General features: G+C 38.2%; 1 protein-coding gene across 3 annotated transcripts in view; it reads left to right on the forward strand.

Annotated features, from left to right (window-relative positions):
• Positions 1–13509, forward strand: part of SEMA3D (semaphorin 3D) — a 152625-nt gene that overhangs the window by 36721 nt on the left and 102395 nt on the right. For all 3 annotated transcript variants that reach the window (XM_068400482.1, XM_068400483.1, XM_068400481.1), the window contains exon 2: positions 8012–8202. In XM_068400482.1, the coding sequence (XP_068256583.1) occupies positions 8088–8202 (115 nt within the window). In that variant the 5' untranslated portion in view covers positions 8012–8087. The remainder of the gene's footprint in view (positions 1–8011; positions 8203–13509) is intronic.

Genomic DNA, 13509 nt, shown 5'->3' on the forward strand with positions numbered 1-13509 from the left:
ACGGTTAATTATGTTAAGAGGCCAACTACAACATGCAGTTGCCTGTCCTTAATATTTGTAACATTCTAGTTTTCTCTGTGAGTCCCATAGGCAGCTTTTAGATACAGCTGGGAAATCCATGAGTGCCCACAAGCATTTGAACAAAATTCCAAACTAGTTGGCAGTACATTTCTGGTTATATCAGATAAATCTAGCTACAATATATAGCACAATATAGTATTTGCTGTTAGATGAAATTAACATTATAAATATATTTTTAAATGTAAATCTTTGTTCCTTTATTTCTTTCCACTTTGGGGAGGGTTTGTTTTGTTTTTTTTCTGGTTGGGTTTTTTTTTAGTAGGGTCTGCTGGGTTATAATTATATGGACGGGCTGGTTAGCTGTGGGCAGAACCAAGGTATTTCTGCCTGCACACAGAGCTGGCTGGCTGGTGGTGCCTCTAATGCATGTATACTGAAATGTCAAATATATTGTTGTACAGTATGCAATTAATGGAGCCATACAACAGTAGGAGCTGGCTTAGGTATGAATTTCTTGGATCAAGGGCAGAAGAGCCCTACATACTTGCATCTGTAGATATATCCATGCAGACAGCTCACTTGCTATATGCTTTCAGGGTATGTACTATTATTTACCTTGCTGCTGTATCGTGCCTGGAAGTAAGCCTGGACTTGATTCATGACAAATTTCACCGGAGTGTTACACTATCTTCCCATCAAGCTGGGTTTTTCACAAGCATGCAAAACACCTGGTAAGGCAAGTCTCTGTGCAAGAAACTAATCTGTAAAATACCCCATTGCCAGTAGTTACTGGTGACTCCAGAAATACCAGCCAGCCCAGACCTCTGGTAGTTGAACTGTCACTGCTAAAGGACTCATGCTCCACCTCTGCAGATGTTGGAAGGTCTCCACTGAAAGGAGGTACAGAGAACAGTTTTTCCATAGCAAAACACTGGCAAGAATTTCTGGAGGTGAAAAAGAGACTGTAATCCTTCCTTTGAGTTGGCTGTTGTAGGTATGTGTTTCTTCCAGCAAAAGAATGGTAGTTGCAGGGTCAGTGGTTTAGCTGGCTTGACAGTGCTGCCTGGGGTTAATTCAGGTTTTAGCAGGACAAATGCAATCTGTTAGTGCTTAAATGTTCAGGCAGGTCTCCTCAAAATGAGCATTTCTTTTCTCTGACAGACATCATGACACTTTTCTGGCTTTTCAGTATTTTCTCAACATCAGGCCAAGGCTGTTCCACAGGCAAAGCTTCTTGCATGCATTCTCTCCCTGTCTACTTTATTCAGAGCTGAGCCAAGCCACCCCAAGTGCTGCAGGTGGTGACAGACATTTCAGAGGAAAATTCTCTGGCTCTCTTCGAAAATCTTCAGACGTCACGGTACTCGGCAGGAAGCGGTTTTCATCTACTCTACCTTTTCATTAATGTCTCTAGGAATTTTTGTCCTACTGCTTTTTTCTTTTCTTGGATACCAAAGTTACAAAGCCCATCTTAGAATCACTTTTCATAGCTTGAGAGATTTTTTTCGGTCTGCTGGGGAAACATGCTGTATTTAAAATAATGTAACACTGAGGTTTGGCTTAGGGTTCCCTTTGATTCTTATGTGTTGCTAAATCATGCCATACACAGCTTTCTTCTTTGGCTTGCGGGTTTGTTTTTTCTTTAATGATCAGACATGTAGCGTGTTCCCATGTCATTCTAAATAAAGAGCCTGTAAGAGGCTGTTATTACAGACGTAATACCTGAAGTCACAGTTCCTTCCACCAGAAAAAAAAAAAAAAAAAGAAAAAATCCATCTGAGATGCATCTAACTTTAGAGTGAAAGGCATGTAGATATTTATGTGTGGAAGATATTAGTTGCACATCTGACTGGTGGGACATTTTATTCATCTGCCTACCTCCTCTTTGCAATATCATTATCAGATGACAAGTTGCTTTCTGTCCCATCATTTTTCTTGGACAATAGACATTGTACTTGAGAAACAGGCTATAGAATGTAAAACTATAGGTCTGATTTTCTTTTTCTTTTTTTAGGGAGATACAATATACAAAGAATTAGGGTTAGAAAGTAGCATTTGTTTTATCATCAGTCTTGGATTTATGCGTTATATGTCCAAAAGACACAATGCGACAGATAAAACTTCTCAGAATCGCTGTTTCTAGTGATACACAACATGTCTGTGTTCACGGCTGTCTATCTGTCACATTCTTAAAAGATTACTTCTATGTCTGTGTGAAATCTTTGGGTGCAATCCTGACCCCACTGACACTGACCTGAAAAATATCCCGGTATCTTTTGAGGATAAAATACTCATTTCCTATGTGTATAATTTTAAGTGCCTGATAGTAAATTTCAGGGTCAGATAAGCTCTTCATAGCAGCATGACACAGACCACACTATAAATGTTACCCATTCTTACCAGTATTTATCTCCAAACAGACTACATGCTTTTTATAAATTCTTCCATCAGTAGACTAGCTTCAGAAAGATGCGGAAAACTATAAAAAGTAAACTAAATCCGTGAGTTCCTTTATTCTTCTTCTCTCATGTTTCACTTCCTTAATTGCCATTTTTACTTTAGCTTGAGTTTAGCTTAATGAACAAAAATCCAGTGTAACCATCAAACATATTTTCTATCCATTGGAAAGCTTTATTTATTATCAGATGGTTCTTTGCAATAAAAACAGATTGTTTTTCTGACTCTTTGTTCCCTCAGTTGCATCCTCCTTGTCTCTCAGTCCCTTCATTTTTCTTTGCTCTATTTGGCTCTTCTCAAGTGGGAGTCAGAGAAGAGATTTTTCCTGCCTTCCGAATTACTAGTGTTGAATGGATAGGGTATAAATCCTGTGAGGGGCGCAGTAAGAGTAAAGCCTATAAAGCTTTGTAAAACTCATTATAAGCTGTGCTATGCTTCATATGAGTCTTTGCTATTCATCTGGGTATTTAACAATAGCAAGGTCTGCTTTGTGGCAAAACCTTATCTAAACCAGATACACTAAACCAAATGTTTTAAGCAAACCAAAACAAAAAAATCACCTACTGTAAGCTCATGTAATTTTTCTGACTGCACCATTATCTTTTTATTCAGTAATTTTTGCTAGTGTTGGGAAGTGATGTAATACTGATCTAGGGTTTTTGTAAAAATAAGTGGTTTTCAGAATCCTGGAAGAGAACATTTGCTGCACTACAGACAGCACAAAAGCTACTTAATAAATGGGAGAACAGTGATGAATAATACTGTTTACCAGTTCTTGGATGCAGTTAGCTTTAAACTGCGATTTCACAATGAAGAGAAAAGCCGCCTCTGCCAAATAGTATATCAACAGACCGTCTATCTAGACGTAGTCCTAGAACGTAGTTTCGTTGTGCTCTGGATGAATGTCATCTTTGTTATTTAAGAGGCAAGTTAAGAATGTTAAGCAAGTCTGGAGATGCAATTTTATTTTCAGTTTATTTTATTTTATGAGTTATTAATCTGACTCACATATGCTTGTCGTTTTCCCTCTTATTAACACAGAATGTTCAATATCCACTTAATGATTATAGTACAGTTTTAAACCACACAGCAGACAACTGTACTAATTTTTCTTTTGGAATGTGTATGATAATTTATAGGTGAGACATCTACAGGTAAATGCATTGGAAACAAATATCTGTATATTTGTAATTAAAGTAACATGCCTTAAATTTCTATGTATATCTATAAAGTACTTGTGTAACATGAATAAAGAGAAAACGTACCTTTCAATAAATTTGAATTGTAGGTGGGGTACTTTTTGTTTCTTTTTGCAGCTAATTAGTTTTAAATCTTTTAAAGGAATATGTTTGTCTAATAGACCACTCATGCTATTTGGTTGACGTCGGTAAGGGACATCTTTTACTCTCTTCTCACTCCATGGAAAAGTAAAATAAAACCCCAAGATCTCAGACAAGGATAGATGAGAAGAAGAAATAAAACCTCCGTCATCAGAGATAGTAGTTTACATATTGAGACTAAATGGCCTAGGTAGCTTATTCAGTCTACTTATAAGTCCATAGTGACTGTCAGATATTTTTCTATTCTATTCTGGCTTTTTTTAATCAACACAAGCCAACTCAAAGGTTGCTGTAGAATTTCAGTAGTTGCAATTTGCAACATTGCTATTAGATTAAGTATAACTGAGCCGTACCATTTGGTTAATCACTTTTTCTGTATTTGCTGCAGGCTGTTTTCATTGTCCTCTTTATCGGAGTACAAAATTCCAAATTTTAAAATGACCTGAAAAAACTAGTGCTGGAGACAGGTTTTAAATTATCCTCCAATTCCATAAAAGTTTTTGTTATGGAATTAAACTGAAGAGTTACATGAACTACTATTAAAAAAATGTGTGTTTGCAGATGGGTCACAGTCCTTCCAGCTCTGGACTTCATGACTCCAGGAGAAGTCAGAACCTTACACAGTATTCGTGAATGTGAGATTTTGCATTTAGATAGGTTTGAGCTGCACGATCTGAAAAAACTTTCATAAGCACAGAGCTCCCTACTGTCTGTGTGCTTGAGAAGGCTGAAGAGCTCTGTTTATTGCAACAAAGGGCCTGGAATAAATTATGTTTAGTAAATTGGCTCCAGGTTTTCCTGTTTCAGACAGTAGCTTCGGAGCAATCTGTTTTATAGGCTCCACTAAATCTGACCAATTGCAGGGAGGTGACCCCTCATTTCAGGGATGTGACATCATGCATGTGCCAGTTATGTCTAGCTCTGTCAAGATGGCAGGACACCAGCAGATTAACATTTTGTCTGTTGGCAGTTTTAACCTACAGTCCGTTACGAATTTACGAGCCCCACAGGGAGGTCCTAGCAGGATGGAGCCAGGCTCCTCGTCCGCTCTTCAGCATTCCACATCCCCTGTAGGGCAAATAATAGCTCCTTTATTCCAGTGGAAATACCCCTATTTCAGCGAGGTGTATGCATAGCTTCCTTCCCCAGTCGGTCTCGCAGGTGATAATTAACACAGTGCAGATATTTCCTAGCTGAAGCCAAGGTGGGAAAACAGCTTTAGCCTCAGCATTTTTCTTTTCAGACTCTTTTTCCTCATTTATTTTGGGTCTGTTCATACGAGGAAGTTTTAGAGCATGTTGGTGCTTAGCAGAAGTATCGAAGAACTAAAGGAAATAATTTTTCCCTCCTCTGACAAGACTCTTCTTACTTTTGAGGAGAGGAAAAAACGAGGGAGTTGTTAGATTTACTTTTAGGTTTTATATTTTATTTCTGTTCGTGGGTTTTATTACTTCTGAGCAGTGTGACTATGGCTGTTTTAAGAACAGGATGCTGATTGACATTGCATATGTTACAGAGAGGAAGGATATTTCCTGAAGATTAATGGCCTGTTAGTTGGTCTGAAGTTCATTAACCTGAGCTAGTCATTAGACTGCTGGAAGGACTGTGTGTAGAAGCTGGAATTGTATTAGAAGATCATCATAAACTAAAAATATACTTGACAATCTGGCCAGATTGCAATGAATCTAGGACAGGACAGGGTTGGCTCGAGCTCACAAAGCAGCTGCCTCCAGTGTAAACTTGCGTCAGGCCTTGTATCAGGAATTAGAGCAATTGGTTTTTCACAGACATTATTCAAATAAAAGGAGGAAGGAAAAAAAAAAGGAAAAAAAGAAGGGAGGTTTCTATTAGCAAAAGAACCCTACCTGAAAAAACGATATTGTGAGGTATGGCCAAAAGGCCAAGTTTGGTGCTGGTCCCCAATCTGCAATTAAGCAAAGGACAGTGTGTTCAGGCAACTGTTTTTTTTTCTGTAAGTGACAAATTTAGTCTTGATTCTTCACTGTACTTTGCCTCAAGAAAATGAGTCCCAAATCCACTGGTGAGATCCCTATTGGCTGAGACCCAGACCCTCAAGCCGTGACTTCTCAGCATATTTGCACTGAGACTGTCTCCCGCTTAATTGCTTCTTTTTGAAGCATGGTTTGTCTCTATCATCCCACTGAAGATGAAAAAAGCTGGTGTCTCTTGTCTTAATATAATCCTGTCCCTCCCCCTCCCTCTTCTTTTCCCCTTCTTCCCCCCAAAATAGATTTCTTTAAGGTGATATAACCCTATGATAGTCTAGTCAACAGCAGTCCTTCGTAGTCCAACCACAAATAGATGTACCAGCATGAAAAATGTAAGGGCCTTCTGTCAGGACCCTATACTCTAACAAAGGGAAGGGAAAGATGAACTAGAGGCATTTCATGTTTTTTTTTGTTTTCTTTCTGTGTCATCTCATGAATATGTAGTGACACTTGGACAAAACTAGTGCATTCAGACACTGAATGTGAGCATTGAGGAAGGGATTGAGAAGAAAGAAGCTCAATGTTCTGCAATAGGAACGATACTTCGGGCATTTTGCAAATTGTTTTGCTCTCTCTCTTTTCCCATCAAGACCTTCCTGCATACTCCCAATGTCTTTTGCTATTGACAGAAGGTCTGGAGGCTCAGAAAGCCCCAGCTTCATGTGAGAGGGGTTTCCTCTGGCAGAGAGAACTGAAGAGCTCCTCTTTCCAGTCCCTTCATGCCAGGAAGGATGTACTGCCTGCATCATGAGGTGCTAAATTGATTCTGGATGCCTCTGCAGCTCGCAGAGGTGCTCTGGCACCAGTGCTGCAGCGAGCTAAAGTGCCAAACCCACAGAGTGGCTCCAGGGCCATGAGCTGTGCTGCATCTCTCATGAGCTCAAAAGAAGCCTTTCCCTTGATGTCCATGCAAGTGCTGGCTGATGTGGGCACTAGGATTACTCTTTTAATCAAGTGGTTTCAGTACCTTTCAGAAAAGAATTTTCATGGCAAGTCATGAGCCATTAATCTCGCTACTAACCACAACATTTCCTTACTCCTTGATTTATAGCACTACTCAAACACTGACACTTGTCATTTCACTGACTATCTCCCTTAACCTCTGGTATCATGCACTTACAGGGGTAAGTATCTGCTCTCACAGATATTTTCATGCTCTGACTGCCATGATTTATTAACCACCAAATTCTGCCTTCAGAAATCAGGATGCCATTTCAAAATATTTCATATGCAAAAGTGGAATTATTGGGCAAAAGAGATCCCTTATAAGTGGGTACAAACAGGACACCAGGAGAACTGTTGCTGCTTTCTGTTCAGCTACTGGGGTGGCAGTGTGACCTTGAGGAAGTAGGTTCACCGTAGTTTTATGATTCCATTTTTGCATAGGGAAAATAAGGACAGTGATAATTACTTTCATTTGTAAAACACTTTAAGATTTATGGAATATGAATGGCTGTTATCAAGTGAAAAGTGTTGCAAAGCTGACTTAGTGGCACACTGTGCTAACAAAGTCCTGTATCAGTCTATTGACCTCAGCATGAACCACTCATTAAAGTTTATAGGACATTTTGGTGGTTGAATTGAGGCAGTTATTCTACTGGAAATATCATACTGAAAGCGTATTTAAATCCATCAGCCACATATTGACTTTTTTCTCTATTAAAACTAAACACAATTGCTTGCTCTATCTAATTTTCTTAGCTTATTTATGAAAGTTTATGAGTATGCACTCCTTGTTAACTCAGTTTGTATGCCCATGGTATCTGAGATATTACAGTTTATTCTAATAGCATAAACATACAATAGCTGTTGTACTGAGATAAAGAGAGAGTTATAAAGCATCAAGATATCTAATGGAACAGTATGAACTAACGAATTACATGGTCACTTTTGAATGGCAAATATTCTTTTTCTGGATACTTCATTAATTTAATTTGTGCTTAAACTTTAGCTATGCTAGACATTGGTGTTTGAAAAGTTTACATATTTTTACAACCTCAAAGTGTGTAAGTTTAGTATTAAAGAAACAGATTTACAACATTTTGATTTATACTAGAGGAAAAAATACTGTTGTAGCAAACGTGTTAAATGAGCTACTCTTTAAAGATAGGTCTGGCTTGCTTTCAGAATTATTATTTATAGAATAATGCAAAAAATTGACAGATGTTTTCTTTTTGCTTCCAGATTAAATTTGGATTGTTTGAAAAGCAAAGAGATATTTCACCATAGTGCAAAAGAAGATTCAGAAGAAGAAAGCAGCATGAGAGCTTCCCAAGTACCACATGCCTGCAGCCTGTTATCTTTAGCGATGTTGTTCCTTCCAGTCACTGGAACGTCAAAACAAAATATCCCAAGACTTAAGCTTTCCTATAAAGGTAAACTTTTCAGCAGTTTTTTCTGATTCTGCCACTTTTGTTTTGATGTGGTGTTGCCAGCAGTTCATTTGTATTATTAATCAGGAAAATGAAATGCAGTTATCCCTACAGTTCCCAGAAACGTGTGACAGAAGCCTTAAAGACAGATGAATTCTGCCTAGGGACAGTATTAAGTTCTCTTTTTTGAGTTGAGGGGTATGTGTTTCTGAAATATAACGGGGTTTTTAAATCATTATTTCACTTTTCTCCTAGAGAATATTGATGTACCATACATAAACTACGGGGGAGTCATTGCCTAAATATAGGCTTCTACTGCCACTTGAAATGCCATGATGCCCATTGGAGACATTCTTATGTGGCTGGTGGGGATGATGTGGGACATGGAGGGCACTCACAACTTTCCAGAGCATCAGAGAAAATTGAGAGAGCTGCCCCAAGTGTTTCAAGTGGCACTGACATTTTGGTTTTGTAATAATTTTTTTTTTCTATCACTAAGTTGGTATGTGAAACTCTTGAAATGTTTTCTTTCTTCTTACCTCTTTGGATCACAAAAATCTGTTTTTCTGAGGGCTTTCTTAGTCTTATGTATACTTCTTGTTGAGAATGTTACAGGCTGAGGTGTTTAAACACAGATGTATTTATGTATTAATGGGCAAGTTTTTATAGAAGGTAGATTTCTTGTTGCTTTGAATGTACAGTACACTTCCACAGTTTTTACAAGAGATATATCACTTTGATATTGTCTTCTGTAGCTAAGCAAATGCTCTCCAGTTAGGTATTTTTCAGTTACGTCAGCACCCTGCCCTTATGAGAGCTAAAGCTTTTTCAAGCATAGGACTTCCTATGCATTGCAGAATTACACTCAGCATGGTGCGATGGGACAGGAGGCTGTAAAGCCTTCATCAGTGGTTATGATGTGTTTATCATGAGTTTAACACACCCAGGAATTTATTGAGTAAGCACAATGACATACTGTTTATTTACAAGCTTCTCTTTTGCTAGATTTGTATGCCACTGTGTATGGTATTCCCCTGTGTATATATGTGTTTAAAAGTGTTAGTGTGAGAGAGACAGAGAAAGAGAGATCAAGGGATCTTGACAACATTTTTATAAATTCAGGAAACAGTTGCACTCTCTTAAGCCAATGAATACAGAAACTGAAAGACCTGACATGAGTTATGAAAGTTAGCAATAAAAACCCCCTAACATATAGCCAGACTTTTCAGAGGTAGGCCTTTTGAAATAATTCCCAATAGCAGCGTATACCATATGATGATGGCATTTATTGTGGATTTGACACTCACGATTAGTGAATTCCTCTCGACTTCAAAAGCAGATAGCCTTTGGCAAAATCCTGATGGATGCATTTGGCAGGTAAGGAGGGAGAGAGATAAAAATTATTGAGGTCAATACAGGAAAAAAAATTACTGAAATCTCAGTTTAAAATAGTGGCAGAGACCTGTTGGGAGTGGTTGGGAAAATGCCTGAGCTCGTTTAAAAAGACAATGAGTGGATGATTGATATTTAGGCACTGACCCAAACTTTTATTAGCAACTTTATAAACCTTTCAGTTTGGCTTGAGGGATACAGTTTCCTATCCAAACTTATCCATGTATATCCCTGTAGGGGGAAAAAAAAAAGCAACAACAGATACAAAATGACACATAAATCTTAATTTGGAGAGCTGTGATGGAACTGAAAAACCAAAGGAAAGAGAATTATCACACTTTACTGTGCCTTCTCTTGCCCTTTTTTTTTTTTGAGTGGTATTTTTCTTTTTCCTCAGGGAACAACAAAAAGTTACTGCCTTGTTTTCACACTTTGGCATTGTAAATGGTGCAGGTAGTGCTTCTCATAATTAAAACATGTTTTTGTTGTTGATTACAGCATGGCAGATGTCCTGACTATTTAATATAGTTGTCAGAATTAAGCTTACCTTCTCCCTCCCCCCAGTATTCCAGCCAAAATAACTCCAAGGTTTCTGAGAACAAGATGTAGGAGAAATGAACTGTCTTGCCAATTCTCATAAAATTGTTACAGTCATGTCATTGACAAGTCCTGGCATCTCCATTCTTTGGAAATAATACTTGAAATATCATGAGGAGGATAATACGGGACCCTTTTCCTTCTTTATGGAAAACTGACCAAAATTGGCCACATCAGGCAGCTCTGAAAAGCTGGTCACACACGTGCATTCATTTGGCTGCTAAAGATGTTGTCTTTCAAGGGAAGGTTTTATCCCCTTCCAAGTGCAAAGTGTTTATGGGATGGCATAGCTCCATCTTCCCAGAACGGCTGAGCATTTGCTCAGGCAGGAGAGCTGGAAGTGAGCAGGACTTTCCCCTGCAGTTACTTTTTCTCACAGCTGCAGCCTCGCACACCTCAGCTGAGGGCTAGGAAACTGCTTCTTCCCATGCCCTGACAGTAAGGAGAAGACAGGGCACTCCAAGTGACAAATGCTGAGAGTGAAGAAGTGTAGGGGACAAGAAGAGAGAAAGAAGAGAGAACAGTATTAAAGGAACACAGAGAAGGAGAAAACTGAGAAAGAAAGAAGTCAGTGGTGGATAGGGGAAGAGGTAGCAGGAGCAGGTTGGGTTAGCTGAGAGAAGTGTCTGTAGCCTCAAAAGTGCTTCAATAAACCATAGTGTGTCACAAGCCCCCTGCATTCAGACAGCAATTAAAATTTTAGAGCTTGTCTGAATGGCAGTTATAGGTTTTCATCTTCTATGACATAGCTTAAGGCATGGAAATCTGTGCTGGACATTTTAAGATACAGATATTCCAGTGAATGGTGTGGGTATCAACATGATGCCATATGATAGTTTTCCTTCATTGTTTGCCCCAGTTCTAAAAATTCACACACACATAAAACTACAAACACACCCAAGTCAATTAAAATATCTTTTCATAGAGAGGCAAAGTCATGTATACTCCACCTGTGTTAATATAATACGCTATGATCTTTATTTACATACCGTATCCTATATTTCCACATTATCCCTGATTCATTAATCAAATAATTCTTCAAAATTTCTTTTTATCTTCTTCACTTCCACTTTAGCTTTTAGATATTGGTGCATGTCTTTAATGTCCCCAAAATTATCACTGCTATCATGATGCTTCTAGAGTGCTCTCACTACACAGACCTTAATTGATCTAGCTCTTAGATACATTTACAAGATTATGAGGTGGTTTTATTATTATGTTATAGCTTTAATATTAAGAGAAGATAAACAAACTGTCCTACAATAGAAGATTACCCTCTTTAGAAAAGTAGGGCCTGATTTTGAGTAATATTCAGTATTTTATTAGTCATTGTGTAACACTACGTTCAGTCTCAGAGCAACAGTGTGTATTTATCATTCACTTTCATGTGGCTGGAGATACCCCATGACCATCATCCAAATTGAAGAACTCTGCAAGCAAAGAAGTGACATTCAGCTTCCCTAAGCAGCACATCCTTGTTGTCTGCTACCTCATTTAACAACATCCTCATTTCCACCTCTACAGCAGATGCAGGTTTTCATACACCAGTCTCGTTCAATAATGTAATTTACAGGATGGCATCAGTTCTGTTACTGAAGATAGGGAGGGCCTGTGTCATAATTCATACATACAAATGCATGTGTTTAATTCATACTGTGGAGACAGTCTTATTTCTGTCTATCTTTTGAGTAGTAGTCTTTGCCAATATATTGGCAGGTACTTTTATACAGATTTTTGTTTCTAGGTTTTACTTTGTAGGGAGAGACAGAGAATAACCAGACCAGAAGTTTGATTGTCTTCTAGGAAAAAAAAAATCAATCTCTTTAAATTTGTAGCCCGCCCTAAATTTTTCAGTAGAAATGCAGAAGTGTGCACCCTGCTTTCTTGGCTGGGGGGTATGCCCCAGCCCAGATTTGGACATTGTCACCAGTGACATATCCACATTGACATCTACAAACATATATCATTCCCATGTGGGAGTGCGGCCATGCCCCAAAAGCAAGCCACACTTGCTGTGACTAGCGCTGATTTCGTCAGAAGACCAGGATCCTGTGTTGTGACACAGCACATAGGAAAAGGCAAGACTGAAGGCAACTTTTGGCTTCTAAAACAGAATTTACTTAACACCGTTAAAAACAACTATGGCAGTAATTTAAATCTAATAAACAAGAACATTATTCTCAGCTGATTTTTTCTTCTTCACATTGGATGAATTAAGATGTAGTCTCACTCCCACTAAAGTCATGGCAAGAGTTTTGCCACTAAAGTAAATTGAAGCAGAATCATATTTCCACTCCTCACTTTTTTCATCTTATGTAAAGACATGCAATTCTGTCTCCTCTGTTGAAGAATGACAATACTAAATCATGAGCTCCACACACGTTCAAGGATTGTTTAGCTTCATGCAGTGTTTTGCATACACAATTTTCTTCCTTCTAAGAGTGATCTGTTCTTACAACACGATGAAAAAGCAAGCAGAGGATAACATTTTAGTGCCAGGAATTCTTTTGAAAACTTGACTGGATTAGTACATTTCCTTAATGTTCTAAAAATGATCCTTTGAACATGCTACTTTACAATGTCAAGCATCCTGTTTTCTAAATAATTTTTACTTTAAACTTGTTTCATTTTATAACTGATGAGATGCTTAACTTGCCTCAGAGCAGTTAGTTTGTTCTGTTTCAGTAAAGCTGGCTTATTTCCATGTCATGCATCATTTAATTATGAATGTAAAATATAGTTACAATTTATAGCTCCATGAGCCTCATTTAAACTGTCTGCGACATTGTGGTAATCCTAGTACCACGGTGGGGGTGTTGTACAACTATTAATGGTTGGAACATGGTAAACTGGTGATGTACAAAAAAGCCTAGAAATGAACTTGCATTTCTGCAGCTGTGCTTGCTCTACAGGAAGAGGAAGAAAAATCAGTAAAAACATGCTTTTGTGGTAATATCAGCAGCTGTAATTCTCAAAGCCCATGAAGATCAAGGAAAATGTGCTGAGTGAGAAAGCGCTGCTTTTCTTGAATCCCTGATTTGTTGTTTAATTAATTTTGATGGTTTGTGATTTCTCTGAAAAATCTGTCTCAGATTCCTTTGTAGAGTAAGATAAAATGTTTGTGTGAGAGTTAAGATCTTAGTTTCAGATGCTTGTCTAGTTATGAAATAGATTTTGCCTGTTTTGTCTCAAAACTTCTTTCAGGAGGCAGTGAACATTGAGACTTAAAATGTAACCTAGGTTGAAGATGGATGGGCATTGCTGTCCATGTGAGGAAAGACTCTTGTATATGCTGTAGACTGAGTATAAACTGAAGGGGTT

The sequence above is a fragment of the Nyctibius grandis genome, chromosome 5 (genome assembly GCF_013368605.1).
Source record: "Nyctibius grandis isolate bNycGra1 chromosome 5, bNycGra1.pri, whole genome shotgun sequence".
Classification (NCBI taxonomy): Eukaryota; Metazoa; Chordata; class Aves; order Nyctibiiformes; family Nyctibiidae; genus Nyctibius; species Nyctibius grandis.